At 38.7% G+C, this 19944-nt stretch overlaps 1 protein-coding gene across 1 annotated transcript in view; it reads left to right on the forward strand.

The window, feature by feature from the left end:
* DNAH8 (dynein axonemal heavy chain 8) overlaps positions 1–19944 on the forward strand; it is a 343843-nt gene that overhangs the window by 255952 nt on the left and 67947 nt on the right. The window contains exon 82 of the mRNA XM_081246835.1: positions 206–408. Coding sequence (XP_081102961.1) covers positions 206–408 — 203 coding nt within the window. The remainder of the gene's footprint in view (positions 1–205; positions 409–19944) is intronic.

Genomic DNA, 19944 nt, shown 5'->3' on the forward strand with positions numbered 1-19944 from the left:
TTGCCAATGCCTAGCATCAAAACTATATGAATAAACTTGCATTCATCCAAGGATAGAAAACCTTGCCATCCATCTTACACATATCTGCATAAAGAAGGATTAGCTCACTATCCTTTTGCTAACTAACTATGTGTTCTTTATGTGCTTAGCATTAGATAGAATTTTTTAAACCTGAATTTATTTCCTCTAACGTGTGCATTTCTAGGTCTTGGTGCCCAGACCGTACTGTTTTTCAAGCAAGAAAGTATATTGCAGATTCTTTGGAGGAAAAGTACACAGAACCAGTTATCTTAAATCTGGAGAAAACTTGGGAAGAAAGTGATACACGAACACCTCTGATATGTCTTCTGTCCATGGGATCTGATCCCACAATTCAAGTTGACGCATTGGCCAAGAAACTGAAGCTGGGTATGATCAGCAACCTATGAAATTTAGCAAAACCTCCATATTGTTGCCTCAAATTTTGCCTCTCATAATTTTATAGCTTATTCTTATAAATATATTGATAAAATTCATAAATATTAGAAAACTATTAAACTCCTTCTTTCGTCCCCTTTCAGATCTCCTGGAGTGAGTGTGTGATATAAATATCTTTGTGCAGAGAAGAACACACTCATCTACCATATACTAATTTTTTTAACATCTTTATTGGAGTATAATTGCTTTACAATGGTGTGTTAGCTTCTGCTGTATAACAAAGTGAATCAGCTATACATATACATACATCCCCATATCTCCTCCCTCTTGCATCTCGCTCCCACCCTCCCTATCCCACGCCTCTAGGTGGACACAAAGCACCAAGCTGATCTCCCTGTGCTATGTGGCTGCTTCCCACTAGATATCTATTTTACATTTGGTAGTGCATATATGTCCATGCCACTCTTTCACTTTGTCCCAGCTTACCCTTCCCCCTCCCCATGTCTTCAAGTCCATTCTCTACGTCTGCATGGTATAACTCTCCATCTGTTTGTATCATCTTTAATTTCTTTCATCAGTGTCTTATAGTTCTCTGCATACAGGTCTTTTGCCTCCTTAGATAGGTTTATTCCTAGGTATTTTATTCTTTTTATTGTAGTGGTAAATGGGAGTGTTTCATTCATTTCTCTTTCAGATTTTTCATCATTAGTGTATAGGAATGCAAGAGATTTCTGTGCATTAATTTTGTATCCTGCTACTTTACCAAACTCATTGATAAGCTCTAGTAGTTTTCTGGTAGCGTCTTTAGGATTCTCTATGTATAGTATCCTCTCATCTGCAAACAGTGACATCTTTACTTCTTTTCCGATTTGGATTCCTTTTATTTCTTTTTCTTCTCTGATTGCTGTGGCTAAAACTTCCAAAACTATGTTGAATAATAGTGGTGAGAGTGGGCAACTTTGTCTTGTTCCTGATCTTAGAGGAAATGGTTTCAGTTTTTCACCATTGAGAACAATGTTGGCTGTGGGTTTGTCATATATGGCCTTTGTTATGTCGAGTTGAGTTCCCTCAATGCCTACCTTATGGAGGGTTTTTATCATAAATGGGTGGTGAATTATGTCGAAAGCTTTTTCTGCATCTGTTGAGATGATCATATGGTTTTTATTCTTCACTTTGTTAATATGATGTATCACATTGATTGATTTGCGTATATTGAAGAATCCTTGCATTCCTGGGATAAATCCCACTTGGTCATGGTGTAAAATCCTTTTAATGTGCCGTTGGATTCTGTTTGCTAGTATTGTGTTGAGGAGTTTTGCACTTATGTTCATCAGTGATATTGGCCTGTAGTTTTCCTTTTTTGTGACATCTTTGTCTGGTTTTGGTATCAGGGTGATGGTGGCCTCATAGAATGAGTTTGGGAGTGTTCCTCCCTTTGCTATATTTTGAAAGAATTTGAGAAGGATAGGTGTTAGCTCTTTTCTCAATGTTTGATAGAATTGGGTGGTTTATTCTTAATGTGCTGAAAATCTAAATGTTGTTGGAATTGCCACTTGGGATCATCCAGGTTCAGCTCGTTATAACTATACCTTGTAGGGTTAATTCATTTATGTCTTTATAAAGATTATCAAAGTGATTGATTATGAATCCCTAAATCTACTCTATGAAATAAAACCTTGAACTTATTATCTAGTCAATGTAAACATGATACAAAATTAATTTAGTCATCTTTAAGTGGTTGCCACATGTCCGTCTTCACTAAGAAGTTCCTGTAAACTGTTAGCTTATGGTAGCATGGTCTGTGTTCACCCCTCTTTTCTCATCTGACTTTGCTCTGTTCATTGGCACCACACTGTTCTATGTTCTATATGGATCCATATTTGAATGGCCTCTTTCTTCTGTCTGAACACTGAAACCCAATGCAGAGAGTTCTCATGTTCTGTTAGCAAGTACTCATGGTTAAGTCTCATTAACCACCTTTAAAGTAGGCTGTTTTGCTCTGACATTCACTGCAGCATGCCAGTCATCTGTATTAGTCTAAGAGTGGTGTTTCTCTCATAGCCTTGGAGTTAGCACATCTTTTTGAGATTGACTCCTCCATGGATCTTTGTCCAGTTGCTTCTATGCCCCACTTCTGCATATAGATTCCTTTTTTTCTGTCTTGCCACAACCGATCTCCATGTGACAGAACTCATGGCTTCTGTTGGCTCATGAGCTTCACTACCTACATGTTCAGTACATTCAGCACTCCCAGTGTTACCGAACCAAACTTGGGTCCACTCACTCGCCACGCAGCAAAGCCAATTTACTGACCCAGCTTGTGGTGAAGGAAAGTACAGTGTTTATTGCAGGTTCCAAACAAGGAGAATAGGCAGTTCATGCTCAAAAGGCTTTCAGGGAAGGGTTTTTAAAGGTGACATTTGGTGTGAGAGCTGCAGGATGCATGACTTTCTTCTGATTGGTTGATAGTGAGGTAACAGGGTGGTGTTTCAGAAATCTTAATCATCAACCTCTGGTTCCAACCAGTCTGGGGTCTCCATGCTTTTGGTCTTCATGTAGTCACCATCCTCCACCTGGATGGGGGTCTTAGTTTCTTCCTAATAACTCAAAGGTATGCATCAGATTGTTATGGATATTCCTTGAGGAAGACCTAGGACTTTTGTTTTATCACTGACTGTTGTTTAAGCTGTCATTACTTTTCTTGCTTAACTGTTTTTTCTTTGTTTCTGTATCCCTCACTTCCCTAATTAGTAACTGCTTGAGTCTGTGTTTTGGAACTCAGGGAAGGCCTACAAGACTAAAGCATTTTTCAAAAAACAGGGAACGCAGAGGGGTTTTTGTACCTGGGATGGCCCCACGGGGTCCTGCTTGGTTTCACCAGGGAAATTCCCCTTACTCTTGGTCCCAGGTCCAAATATCCAATGAAGAAGTTCATTGGTTTTGCTTTGGTCATGTCTCCTTTCTGGGCCAATCAGTGAACTGCTGCTGTGTAAATGGGTTCATAGCAAGAACCACATATATGGAGCTAGCGTGGATACTGTTCCTAGAAGAAGGGCAGTTCCCACTAGAGTTACCCTTTCAGGTTTACCTCAAAATAATGCTGTTGTCTAGGACAAGGGTTTAAGAACAGAATTAGGAGATTGACTCACGGTCTCCTTTGGGAGAAATTATAACTATAACTCTAAATAGATACATAAAGCCAGAGTGGTGCCATCACCTCGTATTATTATATGTTATCATACTGCTTTGCTTGGCAATTTGGTGATTCCATTTCTTGGTACTACTTCAGTTTTTCCAGAAATTGTTCAAGCTTCTATTGGTTTCTTTGTTAGGAAACACAGTAGATTTAATTTTGACACTGAAGGATCCAGTGAATTTTATAAAGAACTCTTCGCTCATTTTTAAGGAATGTTAGGAAGCATTATGCTGTTCACTGCTTTGGGTTAAAAAATCCCCCAAATAGCTGTGAAAATGTGAAAGCATTATGTAGACAGAATGACGTATTAATCTCATCTCAACTAGAGATATTTTATTTGGGTAACTGGACAATAGATAATCATAGAATTCTCAAGGTGAACAGGATTCTGGAAATCCTGAAATCCAAGTACCTTATTTTACAGCTGGGGAAAGTAAGGTCTGGAGATAAGGCCAGAGAGCTAGTTGGTGACATATCTGATTCAGGACTTAATCTCTGGGCTTCCAAATCCCACTTCAGTGGTCTTTCTCTTTTACTCCCTCTCACTGTCTTTAGTGGATGAATTAAACAGTTACCTGACAGCAATTTGAGGGATGGGACCAAATCAAATAGGTTTTTGTAGAAAAGAAAAGAAGGAAACTTCTCACTGTGGAACCTGTCAGGCTCTGTGGTGAGTGACTCAGAGAAGATAAAGTCTGCACAAAAGCACTGGGTGCCTGGGAAAGAGGGAGAAAATAGTTGGATTTAGCATTAGAAAATCCTACTAGGAGCTTGGGTGAAGGAGAAAGGGGTCCCAAGGAAGGATGGATTTGAAAATAGAATCCAAACATGAATGAAAAAGGACAAACAAATAAAATATAAACCCACAAATATATAAAAGTAAGAATGAGAAAATGGGTATAACAAAGTATACAGATGAAAATAGTTAAATAAGATAATGGTATATAATTACAGTACTAAAGTTTTAAAATCTCATTAAAATGGACATTTGTAGAAAAATATAAACTTACAAAATTTTCTCAGAAAAGGTTGAAAAACCTGAATAGATGAATAATCAAGATGAAAAAAATTAGAAGTTTTAAAATTATTACCTCAGCAAAGACACTGGGCTTGGATGATTTTTTTGCTAAGTCCTTTAAAACTTTGACTGCTATATTCCATTCCATAACAAATAAAAAGAGGATACATTTTTCTCTTTATTTTAAGGGAATAGCATTATCCTGATATCAAAAACAGACCAAGATAGTCACTGTATAAAAAAAAGAAAACCACAGACTGATCCTACTTATCAATATAAATGTAAGGACCTTAACCAAAATGCAAGCAGGAGAATTCTACGTAACATTAAAATAACATGCAGAAATTAATAATGTGCCTTGACCAAGTAGGATGCATAGACAAATCTGAGAAAGATACGGTTTTAAGAAATCTCATCACAGGAATAAGTGAATGACTTTTCCTTAAGTTATCATATTACCTCGATAAATGCTAAAAAGGCATTTTATAAAAATTCAACATTCATATTTGGTTTTTAAAAGATGGGAATAGGGACTTCCCTGGTGGTGCAGTGGTTAAGAATCTGCCTGCCTATGCAGGGGACACGGGTTTGAACCCTGCTCCGGGAAGATCCCACATGCAGCAGAGCAACTAAGCCTGTGCGCCACAACTACTGAGCCTTCACTCTAGAGCCCACGAGCCACCATTACTGAAGCCCACACGCCTAGAGCCCGTGCTCCGCAACAAGAGAAGCCACTGCAATGAGAAGCCCACACACCACAACGAAGAGTTGCCCCTGCTCGCCACAACTAGAGAAAGCCTGTGTGCAGCAACGAGGACCCAACAGAGCCAAAAATAAATAAATAAATAAATAAATAAACGGGAATAGAAGAATATTGTAATGATATGACAATTAATATGAACTTCAAACAACTTCGTGCTTTTTGGTGAACAACTAGAGACATGCCCATTAAAGTCAGGTACAAGATAAAGATGTCTGCTATCACCACTCTCATTTAGTATTGCTGTGGAGGATATAGCTAATGTATTGTAAGAATCATAAATAAAAGATATAACTACTGGAAAAGAGGGACAAAAATCATCATTATTCTCAGATAGCATAATTGTCTAACTAAGGAACACAAATGAATCAACTGGAAAACTATTAGACTTAACAGGATAGTTCAGTAAGGTGGCTGGTCACAAAATAAATATATTTAAAAAATCAATGGAGCATTCTTGTATAATAAAATGTAAAAATCCCATTCACTCTCTCAATAAAAATAAAACTGAGAAATGATCTTTAAAATACCTATTAGAAGAAAACTATAAAACTTTCTTAGAGACATGAAAGTAGGCTAGAATAAATGGAGAGTTAAACCACATTCCCAGTATAAAGATTCAATATTGTAAAGATGTCAGTATTCTCTAAATTAATCTACAAATTGAATGCAAGTCTATTTGAAATTCCAATAGCATTTTTCCCCTAATTGGGTAGTAGAGGGATCTTAGATCATCCAGAGCAATAAATGGACAAAAATAGCCAAGAAAACTTGAAAAGGAAAAAGAATAATGTGGAACAAGCCCAATCAGATTTTTAAAAATTTATCAAATGACAATAACTTAATCAGTGTAGAACTGGCTCAGAGGAGATAAACAGATCAATAGAGCAAAATGAAAGGCCCCAAATTAGACTCTAGTATATACAATAGTTTGTGATAAGACTGTGATAAGATTCACATTTTAAATCAGTGGAAGGAAAATGGATTAGTCAATAAACACTGTTGGCATAGCAGGTTAACTTCAGAAGAAAGAAAGGATTTTAACTCACATAAAACTAAAGTACATTCTAGGTTGATTAAGGTCTTAAATGGTTTAAACTATAAAAGAATAAAAAGAATATATTGATACTATTGGGGTGGCTAAGATTTTCTTAATCATAATACCAGAATCCAAAACCAGAGGAAAAGATAAGTGTGACTGGATGAAGTTTTAAAACTTCTGTATGTCATAAATAAAATTAAAACACAAATTGCTGTCGAATCCAAGTTTGTGTGCCCAATGCACAGTAAGGCCAAACAAACCGAAATGTTGGAGTTTGGGGCAGAGAAAGGTTTATTGCAAGGACCAAACAAGGAGTATGGGGAGGCTCATGCTCAAAAGACCCAAACTTCCTGATAGTTTCTGAAGAAGAGTTTTTAAAGGCAAAATTTTGGGTGAGGGCTGCAAGGTGTGGGATTTTCTTCTGATTGCTTAGTGGTGAGGGAACAGGGTGGTGTTCCAAGAAACATGTACTTAGCCTGAAGTTACCATCCTTCACTTAGGTGGGGGCATTAGTTCCTGTAAGAAGAACTCAAAGATATATTGTTACATATATCCCTTTAGGAGGAACTAGGACACTTTATCACTGCAGTATTGTTTCTTTTCTTTTCTTTTCTTTTTTTAAACATCTTTATTAGAGTATAATTGCTTTACAATGTTGTGTTAGTTTCTGCTGTATAACAAGGTGAGTCAGCTATATGCACACCTATATCCCCATATCCCCTGCCTTTTGTGTCTCCCTCCCACCCTCCTTATCCCACCTCTCTAGGTGGTCCCAAAGCACCAAGCTGATCTCCCTGCACTATGCAGCTGCTTCCCAGTAGCTGTCTATTTTACATTTGGTAGTGTATATATGTCAGTGTTACTCTCTCACTTGGTCCCAGCTTACCCTTCCGCCTCCCTGGGTCCTCAAGTCCATTCTCAACATCTGCATCTTTATTCCTGTCATGCCCTTAGGTTCATCAGAACCTTTTTTTTTTTTTTTACAGTCCATATATATGTGTTAGCATATGGTATTTGTTTATCTCTTTCTGACTTACTTCACTCTGTATGACAGACTCTAGGTCCATCCACCTCACTGCAAATAACTCAATTTCATTTCCTTTTATGGCTGAATAATATTTCATTGTATATATGTGCCACATCTTCTTTACCCATTCATCTGTCGATGGACACTTAGGTGGCTTTCATGTCCTGGCTATTGTAAACAGAACTGCAATGAACATAGTGGTACATGTCTCTTTTTGAATTTTGGTTTTCTCAAGGTATATGCCCAGTAGTGGGATTGCTGGGTCATATGGTAGTTCTATTTTTAGTTTTTTAAGGACCCTCCATACTGTTCTCCATAGTGGCTGTATCAATTTACATTCCCACCAACAGTGCAAGAGGGTTCCCTTTTCTCCACACCCTCTCCAGCATTTATTGTTTGTAGATTTTTTGATGATGGCCATGCTGACTGGTTTGAGGTGGTAGCTCATTGTAGTTTTGATTTGCATTTCTCTAATGATTAGTGATGTTGAGCATCCTTTCATGTGTTTGTTGCCAATCTGTATATCTTCTTTGGAGAAATGTCTGTTTAGGTCTTCTGCCCATTTTTGGATTGGGTTGTTTGTTTTTCTGATATTGAGCTGCATGAGTTGCTTGTATATTTTGGAAATTAATCCTTTCTCAGTTGCTTTGTTTGCAAATATTTTCTCCCATTCTGAGGGATGTATTTCCTTCTTGTTTATGGTTTCCTTTGCTGTGCAAAAGCTTGTAAGTTTCATTAGGTCCCATTTGTTTATTTTTGTCTCTATTTCCGTTTCTCTAGGAGGTGGGTCAAAAACGATCTTGCTGTGATTCATGTCATACAGTGTCATGCCTATGTTTTCCTCTAAGAGTTTGATAGTATCTGGCTTTACATTAGGTCTTTAATCAATTTTGAGTTTATTTTTGTGTATGCTGTTAGGGAGTGTTCTAATTTAATTCCTTTACATGTAGCTGTACAGTTTTCCCAGCATCACTTACTGAAGAGGCTGCCTTTTCTCCATTGTATACTCTTGCCTCCTTTATCAAAGATAAGGTGACCATATGTGCGTGGTTTTACCTCTGGGCTTTCTATCCTGTTCCATTGATCTATATTTCTGTTTTTGTGCCAGTGCCATTCTATCTTGGTTACTGTAGCTTTGTAGTATACTCTGAAGTCAGGAAACCTGATTCCTCCAGCTCCGTTTTTCTTTCTCAAGATTGCTTTGGCTATTTGGGGTCTTTTGTGTTTCCATACAAATTGTGAAAGTTTTGGTTCCAGTTCTATGAAAAATGCCATTGGTTGTTTGATAGGGATTGCATTGAATCTGTAGATTGATTTGGGTAGTATAGTCATTTTCACAATGTTGATTCTTCCAATCCAGGAACATGGTATATCTCTCCATCAGTTTGTATCATTTTAATTTCTTTCATCAGTGTCTTATAGTTTTCTGCATACAGGTCTTTTGTCTCCTTAGGTAGGTTTATTCCTAGGTATTTTATTCCCTTTGTTGCAATGGTAAATGGGAGTGTTTCCTTCATTTCCCTTTCAGATTTTTCATCATTACTGTATAGGAATGCAAGAGATTTCTGTGCATTAATTTTGTATCCTGCTACTCTACCCAATTCATTGATTAGCTGTAGTAGTTTTCTGGCAGCATCTTTAGGATTCTCTATGTATAGTATCATGTCATCTGCAAACAGTGACAGTTTTACTTCTTTTCCAATTTGGATTCCTTTTATTTCTTTTTCTTCTCTGACTGCTGTGACTAAAACTTCCAAAAGTATGTTGAGTAATAGCGGTGAGAGTGGGAAACCTTGCCTTGTTCCTGAACTCAGTGGAAATGGTTTCAGTTTTTCACCATTGAGAACGATGTTGGCTGTGGCTTTGTCATAAATGGCCTTTATTATGTTGAGGTAAGTTCCCTCTATGCCTATGTCCTAGAGGGTTTTTATCATAAATGGGTGTTGAATTTTGTTGAAAGCCTTTTCTGCATCTATTGAGATAATCATATGGTTTTTATCCTTCAGTTTGTTGATATGGTGTATCATGTTGATTGATGTGCATATATTGAAGAATCCCTGCCTTCCTGGGATAAACCACACATGATCATGGTGTATGATCCTTTTAACGTGCTGTTGGATTCTGTTTGCTAGTATTGTGTTGAGGATTTTTGCATCTGTGTTCATCAGTGACATTGGCCTGTAGTTTTCTTTTTCTGTGACATCTTTGTCTGGTTTTGGCACCAGAGTGATGTTGGCCTCGTAGAATGAGTTTGGGCATGTGTCTCCCTCTGCTATATTTTGGAAGAGTTTGAGAAGGATAGGTGTTAGCTCTTCTCTAAATGTTTGATATCATTTGCCTGTGAAACCATCTGGTCCTGGGCTTTTGCTTGTTGGATGATTTTTAATCACAGTTTCAATTTCAGTGCTTTTGATTGGTCTGTTCATATTTTCTATTTCTTCCTGGTTCAGTCTCAGAAGGTTGTGCTTTTCTAAGAATTTGTCCATTTCCTCCAGGTTATCCATTTTTTTTGGCATATAGTTGCTTGTAGTAATCTCTCATGATCCTTTGTATTTTTGCAGTGTCAGTTGTTACTTCTCCTTTTTCATTTCTAATTCTATTGATTTGAGTCTTCTCCCCTTTTTTCTTGATGAGTCTGGCTAATGGTTTATCAATTTTGTTTATCTTCTCAAGGAACGAGCTTTTAGTTTTATTGATCTTTGCTATTGTTTCCTTCATTTCTTTTTCATTTATTTCTGATCTGATCTTAATGATTTCTTTCCTTCTGCTAACTTGGGGTTTTTTTTTTTGTTCTTTCTCTGATTGCTTTAGGTTTAGGTTAGGTTGTTTATTTGATATTTTTCTTGTTTCTTGAGGTAGGATTGTATTGTTATAAACTTCCCTCTTAGAACTGCTTTTGCTGTATCCTATAGGTTTTGTGTCATCGTGTTTTCATTGTCATTTGTTTCTAAGTGTTTTTTGATTTCCTCTTTGATTTCTTCAGTGATCTCTCAGTTACTTAGTAGTGTCTTGTTTAGCCTCCATGTGTTTGTATTTTTTACAGTTTTTTTTCAGGTAATTCATATCTAGTCTCATAGCATTTGGTCGGAATAGATTCTTGATACGATTTCAATTTACTCAAATTTACCAAGGCTTGATTTGTGACCCAAGATATTATCTATCCTGGAGAATGTTCCATGAGCACTTGAGAAGAAAGTGTATTCTGTTGTTTTTGGATGGAATGTCCTATAAATATCAATTAAGTGCATCTTGTTTAATGGGTCACTTAAAGCTTGTGTTTCCTTATTTATTTTCTTTTTGGATGATCTGTCCATTGATGAAAGTGGGGTGTTAAAGTCCTCTACTATGATTGTGTTACTGTCAATTTCCCCTTTTATGGCTGTTAGCATTTTCCTTATGTATTGAGGTGCTCCTATGTTGGGTGCATAAATATTTACAATTGTTATATCTTCTTCTTGGATTAAACCCTTGAGCATTATGTAGTGTCCTTCTTTGTCTCTTGTAATAGTCTTTATTTTAAAGTCTATTTTGTCTGATATGAGAATTGCTACTCCAGCTTTCTTTTGATTCCCGTTTGTATGGAATATCTTTTTCCATCCCCTCACTTGCAGTCTGTATGTGTCCCTAGGTCTGAAGTGTGTCTCTTGTAGACAGCACATATATGGGTCTTGTTTTTGTATCCATTCAGCCAGTCTATGTCTTTTGGTTGGAGTATTTAATCCATTTAAATTTAAAGTTATTATCGATATGTATGTTTCTATTACCATTTTCTTAATTGTTTTGGGTTTGTTATTGTATGTCTTTTCCTTCTCTTGTGTTTCCTGCCTAGAGAACTTCCTTTAGCATTTGTTATAGAGCTGGTTTGGTGGTGCTGAATTCTCTTAGCTTTTGCTTATCTGTAAAAATTTTGATTTCTCTGTCGAATCTGAATGAGATCCTTGCTGGGTAGAGTAATCTTGGTTGTAGGTTTTTCCCTTTCATCATTTAAAATATGTCCTGCCACTCCCTTCTGGCTTGCAGAGTTTCTGCTGGAAGATAAGCTGTTAACCTTATGGGGATTCTATTGTTTGTTATTTGTTGCTTTTCCCTTGTTGCTTTTAATATTTTTTCTTTGTATTTAATTTTTGATAATTTGATTAATGTGTCTCAGCATATTTCTCCTTGGATTTATCCTGTATGGGACTCTCTGTGCTTCCTGGACTTGATTGACTGTTTCCTGTCCCATATTAGGGACGTTTTTGACCAAAATCTCTTCAAATATTTTCTCAGTCCCTTTCTTTTTCTCTTCTTCTTCTTGGACCCCTATAATTCAAATGTTGGTGCATTTCATGTTGTCCCAGAGGTCTCTGATACTGTCCTCAACTCTTTTCATTATTTTTCTTTATTCTGCTCTGCAGTAGTTATTTCCACCAGGTCACTTATCTTTCTTCTGCCTCAGTTATTCTGCTATTGATTCCTTCTAGCCAGTTTTAAATTTAATTTATTGTGTTGTTCATCATTGTTTGTTTGTTCTTTAGTTCTTCTAGGTCCTTGTTGAAAGTTTTTGTGTTTTCTCCATTCCATTTCCAAGATTTTGGATCATCTTTACTATCATTACTCTGAATTCTTTTTCAGGTAGACTGTCTATTTCCTCTTCATTTGTTTGGTCTGGTGGGTTTTTACCTTGCTCCCTCATCTGCTGTGTATTTCTCTGTCTTCTCATTTTGCTTAACTTACTGTGTTTGAGGTCTCCTTTTCCCAAGCTTCAGGTTCGTAGTTCCCAATGTTTTTTGGTGTCTGCCCCCAGTGGCTAAGTTTGGTTCAGTGGGTTTTGTAGATTTCTTGGTGGAGGGGACTGGTGCCTGTGTTCTGGTGGATGAGGATGGATCTTGTCTTTCCGGTGGGCAGGACTGCATCTGGTATTGAGCTTTGAGGTGTCTGTGAACTTATTATGATTTTAGGCAGCCTCTGTGCTAATGGGTGGGTTTGTGTTCCTGTCTTGCTAGTTGTTTGGCATGGAGTGTCCAGCACTGTAGCTTGCTAATCGTTGAGTAGAGCTGCGTCTTAGTGTTGAGATGGAGATCTTTGGGAGAGCTTTTGTCATTTGATATTACATGGGACCAGGAGGTCTCTGGTGGACCAATTACCTGAACTTGGGTCTCCCTCCTCAGAGGCTCAGAAATGACACCCTGCCAGTGCATGAAGACCCTGTCAGCCACATGTCTCAGAAGGAAAGGAAGAGAAACAAAGAAGCAAAGAAAGAAAGGAAGGAAAGAAAGAAAGGGAAAGGAAGAAAGAAAGAAAAAACAAAGTTATTAAAATTAAAAATTAAAAACTATTATTAATAATAAAAATATTAAAAGTAATTAAAAAAAGAAGGAAGAGAGCAACCAAACCAAAAAACAAACCCTCCAATAATAACAAGTGCTAAAAACTATACAAAAAAAATGGGACAGACAGAACCCTAGGACAAATGGTAAAAGCAAAGCTATACAGACAAAATCACACCAAGAAGCATACACACACACATTCACAAAAAGAGGAAAAGGAAAAATATATACATATACGTATGTAAAAAAAAAAAGGAAGAGAGCAACCAAATCAATAAACAAATCTACCAAGGGTAATAAGCTTTAAATACTAAGCTAAGATAAATATAAAACCAGAAACAAATTAGATGCAGAAAGCAAACCCCAAGTCTACAGTTGCTCCCAAAGTCCACCGCCTGAATTTTGGGATGATTTGTTTTCTATTTAGATATTCCACAGGTGCAGGGTACATCACGTTGATTGTGGAGATTTAATTCGCTACTCCTTCAGCTGCTGGGCTAAATTTCCCTTTCTCTTCTTTGTTCTCACAGCTCCTGGGGTTCAGCTTTGGATTTGGTCCTGCCTCTGCATGTAGGTCACCTGGGGGCATCTGTTCCCTGCCCAGAAAGGATGGGGTCAAAGTAGCAGCAGATTAGGGAGCTCTGGCTCACTCGAGCTGGAGGGAGGGAGAGGTACAGAATGTGGGGTGAGCCTGTGGCAGCAGAGGCCAGCATAACATTGCAACAGCCTGAGTTGCTCCGTGTGTTCTCCCGGGGAAGTTGTACGTGGATCACGGGACCCTGGCAGTGGCGGGCTGCACAGGCTCCTGGGAGGGGAGGTGTCGATACTGACCTGTGCTTGCACACAGGCTTCTTGATGGCTGCAGCAGCAGCCTTAGTGTTTCATGACCATCTCTGGTGTCCACACTGATAGCTGCAGCTCGCTCCCGTCTCTGGAGCTCGTTTAGCCAGTGCTCTGAATCCCCTCTCCTCGTGCACCCTGAAACAATATTCTCTTGCCTGTTAGGCAGTTCCAGACTTTTTCCTAGACTCCCTCCGGCTAGCTGTGGTGCACTAGCCTCCTTCAGGCTGTGTTCATGCATCCAACCCCAGTCCTCTCCCTGGTTCTGAACTCGGAAGCCCAAGCCTCAGCTCCCAGCCCACACCTGCCCAGGTGGGTGAGCAGACAAGCCTCTCAGGCTGGTGAGTGCTGGTTAGTACTGATCCTCTGTGCAGGAATCTCTCCACTTTGCCCTCTGCACCCCTGTTGCTGCACTGTCCTCCGTGGTTCTGAAGCTTCCCCCCTGCCCATCCCCTGTCTCCACCAGTGAAGGGTCTTCCCAGTATGTGGAAACATTTCCTCCTTCACACCTCCCAGACTTTTGCGAAGTCTGAGGTCTTCTGCCAGCATTCAGTATGTGTTCTGTAAGAGTTAGTCCACATATAGATGTATTTTTGATGTATTTGTGGGGAGGAAGGTGATCTCCATGTCTTACTCCTCCACCATCTTGAAGGTCCCCTGTATTTAATTTTTGATAGTTTGGTTAATATGTGTCCCGGCATTTTTCTCTTTGGGTTTATCCTGTATGGTACTCTCTGTGCTTCCTGGACTTGATTAACTATTTCCTTTCCCATGTTAGGGAAGTTTTTGACTATAATCTCTTCAAATATTTTCTTGGTCCCTTTCTTTTTCTCTTCTTCTTCTGAGACCCCTGTAATTCAAATGTTGGTGTGTTTAATGTTGTCCCAGAGGTCTCTGAGACTGTCCTCTTTTCATTCCTTTTTCCTTATTCTGCTCCCTGGCAGTTATTTCCAGCATTTTATCTTCCAGCTCAGTTATCTGTTCTTCTGCCTTGGTTATTCTGCTATTGATTCCTTCTAGAGTATTTTTAATTTCAGTAATTGTGTTGTTCATCACTGTTTGTTTGCTCTTTAGTTCTTCTAGATCCTTGTTAAATGTTTCTTGTATTTTCTCCATTCTGTTTGCAAGATTTCGGATCATGTTTACTATTATTACTCTGAATTGTTTTCAGGTAGGTTGCCTATTTCATCTTCATTTGGTCTTGTAGGTTTTTACCTTGCTCCTTCATCTGTAACATATTTTTTTGTCGTTTCATTTTTTTTTTTTTTGATGGGTGGTGCTGTATTCCTGTCTTACTGGTTGTTTGGCCTGAGACGTCCAGCACTGGAGTTTGCAGGCAGTTGGATAGAGCTGGGTCTTGGTGCTGAGATGAGGACCTCAGGGAGGCCTCACTCTAATTGGTATTCCCTGGGGTCTGAGGTTCTCTGTTAGTCCAGTGGTTTGGACTTGGAGGTCCCACCACAGGAGCTCAGGCCCAACATCTGGCCTGGAAACCAAAATGCCAGAAGCTTTGTGGTGTGGTTAAAAAAAGAAAAAAAAAGGAAAAGAAAGAGAAAAAGGAGCAGTACAATATCAAAGAATAAGAAACAAAATAAAATTAGAAAGATAAAAAATATATTAGGGAAAATAAAACTATAATTGACACAACTGCAACAAGGTAGAATAAAACTACAACAGAAAAAAGAAAAAAAATGGGGTGGGTGGGAGGAAAAAGCCAAAGGAGAGAACAATAACAAAGTATAAAGAATAAAATAAAATTAAAAAATGAAAGATTTATTAGGAAAGATAAAAATATAAAAGAATCAACAACAATCACTCAACAAGGTAAAACAGAACCCCAATATAAAAGGGGAAAAAAGAAAAATAAATAAATAAATAAATAAATAAAAGCCTTGGCTATGGGGGCAGAGTTTAGGTGGAGGTGGAACTTAGGCAGGGGTGGGGTGGGACCTAGGTGGGTGGAGGGGCTAACGTTTGTGCGTGTGTCATGGCCTAGGCTCAGGATCCATGTAGTAAGAAAAGGTCTTGGGGTGGGGCTTAGGCTGGTGATATTCAAGAGTGGGGTGGGGCCTCTGCTTAGGACCTGAAGGGAAAGGGAGAGGCAGCACGTGGAAAGGAGGGCCTCTAGAATGTGGAGTTCCGGAGTTTGGAAGTAGGGCCCTGAGTGAGGGTGTGTGGGTGGCGTTTAGGCCCAGCATATTGGAGGGGCTCTCTGAGTGTAGAGGTAGGGCCCTGGGTGGGGGTGTAGGGGTGGGGCTTGGGTTCTGCGTTGCAGGAGGGAGGCTCCAAGGGCAGAGGATTAGGCCCAGGAGCCCAACAGCCTCCCTGGTGCCTAAGTGGACAGGGAAAGCACTGGCTGCATACCCTTACGTTCCTTCGCACCCTTCCCCACTGTCTCCCCTAGGGTCTCCCTTGTCGCCGCTGGACCCCTAACCATGGGTGGGTCCCTCTGGGTGTAGGAACTCCTCCCCTCCCCCAGCCACCCCTCAGGGGTGTCAGTCCTATAGGTCTGGGCTTTACTTTTGCTCCCCCTTTCCTCCCTCCCCCTCCCTCAGGACCCACATGGCTAGAGGGGGCCTCAGTGGGCAGAGGATCAGGCTCAGGATCTCAGCAGGTTCCTGGGGGCCCAAGCAGGCAGGGAAAACCTGGCCATGCTCCCTTTTGATCCTCTGCTCTCCCAATGGTTCCTCAATTTCCCCCTTTGGGTGTGGGATACCTTCCCCTTCCCCAGCCGCCCCTCAGGGGTGCCAGTCCTGTCCCACCTCCACTTCTCCTCCCCCTTCACGCACCCCATGCCCTGTGTCCTACCAGTCGCTGGGGGTTCCTCCCATCTCCTTAGGTGTCCATGGTCCCCCACCGGTGCCTGGTAGGCGCCCTAGTTGTGAGGAGACGCGAATTCCGCATCCTTTTAGTACGCCATGTTGACTCTGCCCCCTCTGCACTACTGTTTCCTGACTGCTTTTGTTTCTGCATTCCCTCACTTCCTTAATTAGTAACTGTTGGAATCTGCCCTTTGGAACTCAGGGAAGGTCTAGAAGACTGAAGCATTTTTCCTACAGACAAGAAATGGGAGACACAGAAAGGCTTTTGTTATCTGTTTGGTTTCAAAAAAAAGATATAAGTGTGGGTTGGGAATCACAGCATTCTTATTTCAGCTGGAGACACTGGCAGTCCTTTTTTTATATATATCATGAATCTTTAAAATGTTTGTATGCTTTGTCTCAACTAGTCTACATGTACTAATTTATCATAAAAACAAACTGAAAGATACACATCAGGACTCATATATAAGGATGTTTAATCTAGTGCTATTTATAGTATTGAAAAATTGAAAGTGTCTTAAATACACAAAAGGATAGTGGCTGAATTGACAAGAATGCATCAACATGATGGAACATTGTGCCGCCATTAAAAACTATTTCCCAATAATATTTAATGACAATAAAATACAATGTACTGTTAAAAAGTAGAGATATAAAATGACATATGTATGTATTATTATACATATATATAATTTTTAATATAGATAGGTCTACAATCTCTTATTCAAAGTCCTTGGGGTCAGATACATTGCAGGAATCAGAATTTTCCACCTTTTAGAAAGGTAGTATTTCATATATTATATAATACATTGTAGATGAAAGTATTAATATTCATAAAGATAGTGATAAATAAAGACTATAAATAGGCTCATATCCATTCAGGTCAGCTTTTGCCACCAAAGTGATTTTGTGGCAAAACTGTCAGCTTTCAGATTGTTTTGAATTTTGAAATGAGGGTAAGTGGTTGTGGACTGTGCATACTAAAAAGATTAGAATGAAGATCTCTATGGAAGGAAATTGGTGGCTTTTATTTTCTTCTTTATAGTCTCCTATATTTTACAAAGCTTTCACCATAAGCCTATATTATTTAATTAGATTTTTTAAAGTTTTAAAAAGAAAGAGGAAAAGTGAAAGACACTCAAGCCTAATTTTGGGAAGATATAGAAAGGCAGTTGAAATCTTACTAGTGTCTCTGAAATATAACCAACCAGCCAAACAAACAAACAAAAAACCCCCCAAAACCACACACACAAAAAAAAAAACCCCAAAATCCCATACCACCAAAGAATAATCATGCTGCATTACCTGCAAAATAATTCCTACAACATCCTCTGCATCATTCCTTCTCTTGGTAGTCCCCATCATGATGTTCTGGCAGCTTTTCCCACCCCCTCTGGAAATTCAGCCTGCACTGCCACTTATCTCACTGGCCTCTGTCATTTGGAATTCTTTCCTTCCTCAAGTGCAAAGCTTCCTCACTTTTCCAATGTCAATCAACCTAATGTTTCCAGACTATTCAGAAATTTATCAAATATTTATCAACTTATGTTAAAAATGAAGAAAGATTGCAGATTAATAACTTAACCTTCCACCTTAAGCAACGAGGAAAAGAAGAGCAAACCCAAAGCAATCAAAAGGAAGGAAATAATAAATATTTGAGTGGGAAAAAATGCAAGAGGGAATTAAAACACAATAGAGAGTCATCCAACCAAAAGTATCTTCTTTGAAAAGATCAACAAAATTGGCAAACTTTTGTTTTGACTGACCAAGAATAAAGGAGAGAAGACTAAGATAACTAAAATAAGGAATGAAGGAGGGGTATCAATGAAAATAATCAATAAACAATCTATCATAAGAATAATAAGAATAGAAAATAATAAGAATAGAAAAGAGTTTTATTTGAGTCAAACTGAGGACTAAAGCCAGAACAGCCTCTCAGATAACTCAGAGGACCTGCTCTGGAGAAGCATGGTTTTCAGCAGTTTTATGTCTTGTCAGAACCAAGAACACCAAACAAGTCAGAGATACATTCCTTCAAGGTTTCAAGAAAAACAGATCAGCAAGTACGTAGTGAGTCAGTATGGCCTTGGCACCTGGGAGGGGAGTCTTATCATCATTGATAAGGAGTACAGCATTGGCATCCCAGGAAGGGAGGCATTTATAAAATCTTTATTTTTAACATGGACATTCTTTAATTCTAGTCAATGTGTCCTTCTCCGTGATAATTAGAGCAGCTGTACAATGTATGTCTGATAGGCCACAAACAGGCTGTTTTAGTTAGCATAAATTCAAGTAAACTCATGTATAAGCCAGAATGACATTGCCATATCTCAATATGTGAAATTTTCTTTTATCAAGGGACATCTCTACTGACCTGACAAAAATAAAAAGGATCATAACGTAATACTATGAACACTTATGCAACAAATTAGATAACCTAGATGAAATGCACAAATTATTGGAGAGAGACAACTACTGAAACTGACTCAAGAAGAAATAGAAAACCTGAATACATCTATGAGAAGTAAAAAGAAAGAAAAAAGAATGAAAAGAAATGAAGACAGCCTAGGACACCTCAGGGACAACATTAAATGCAACAACATTCATAGTATAGGGGTCCCAGAAGGAGAAGAGAGAGAGAAAGGACCTGAGTAATATTTGAAGAGATTATACTCAAAAACTTCCCTAACATGGGGAAGGAAATAGCCACCCAAGTCCAGGAAGCACAGAGAGTCCCAAGAAGAAACATGCCAAGACACATGGTAATCAAATCGACAAAAATTAAACACAAAGAAAAATTATTGAAAGCAAGAAGGGAAAAACAACAAATAACATAAAAGGGAACTCCCATAAGGTTAACAGCTGGTCTCTCAGCAGAAAATATACGAGCCAGAAGGGAGTGGCATGATATATTTAAAGTGACGGAAGGGAAGAAACTACAACCCAGATTACTCTACCCGGCAAGGATCTCATTCACATTTGACAGAGAAATCAAAACCTTTACAGACAAGCAAAAGCTAAGAGAATTCAGCACCACCAAACCAGCTCTACAACAAATGCTAAAGGAACTTCTCTAAGTGGGAAACACCAGACAAGAAAAGGACTTACAACAACAAACCCATAACAATTAAGAAAATGGTAATAGGAACATACATATCAATAATTGCCTTAAACATGAATGGATTAAATGCTCCAACCAAAAGACACAGGCTCACTGAATGGATACAAAAACAAAACCCATATATATGCTGTCTACAAGAGACCCACTTCAGACCTAGGGACACATACAGACTGAAAGTGAGGGGATGGAAAAAGATATTCCATGCAAATGGAAATCAAAAGAAAGCTGGAGTAGCAATACTCATATCAGATAAAATAGACTTTAAAACAAAGAATGTTGCAAGAGACAAGGAGGGACACTACATAATGATCAAGGGATCAATCCAAGAAGAAGATATAACAATTATATATGCACCCAACATAGGAGCACCTCAATACATAAGGCCACTGCTA

Source organism: Mesoplodon bidens (genome assembly GCF_964165515.1).
Source record: "Mesoplodon bidens genome assembly, chromosome: 10".
NCBI classification, from domain to species: domain Eukaryota; kingdom Metazoa; phylum Chordata; class Mammalia; order Artiodactyla; family Ziphiidae; genus Mesoplodon; species Mesoplodon bidens.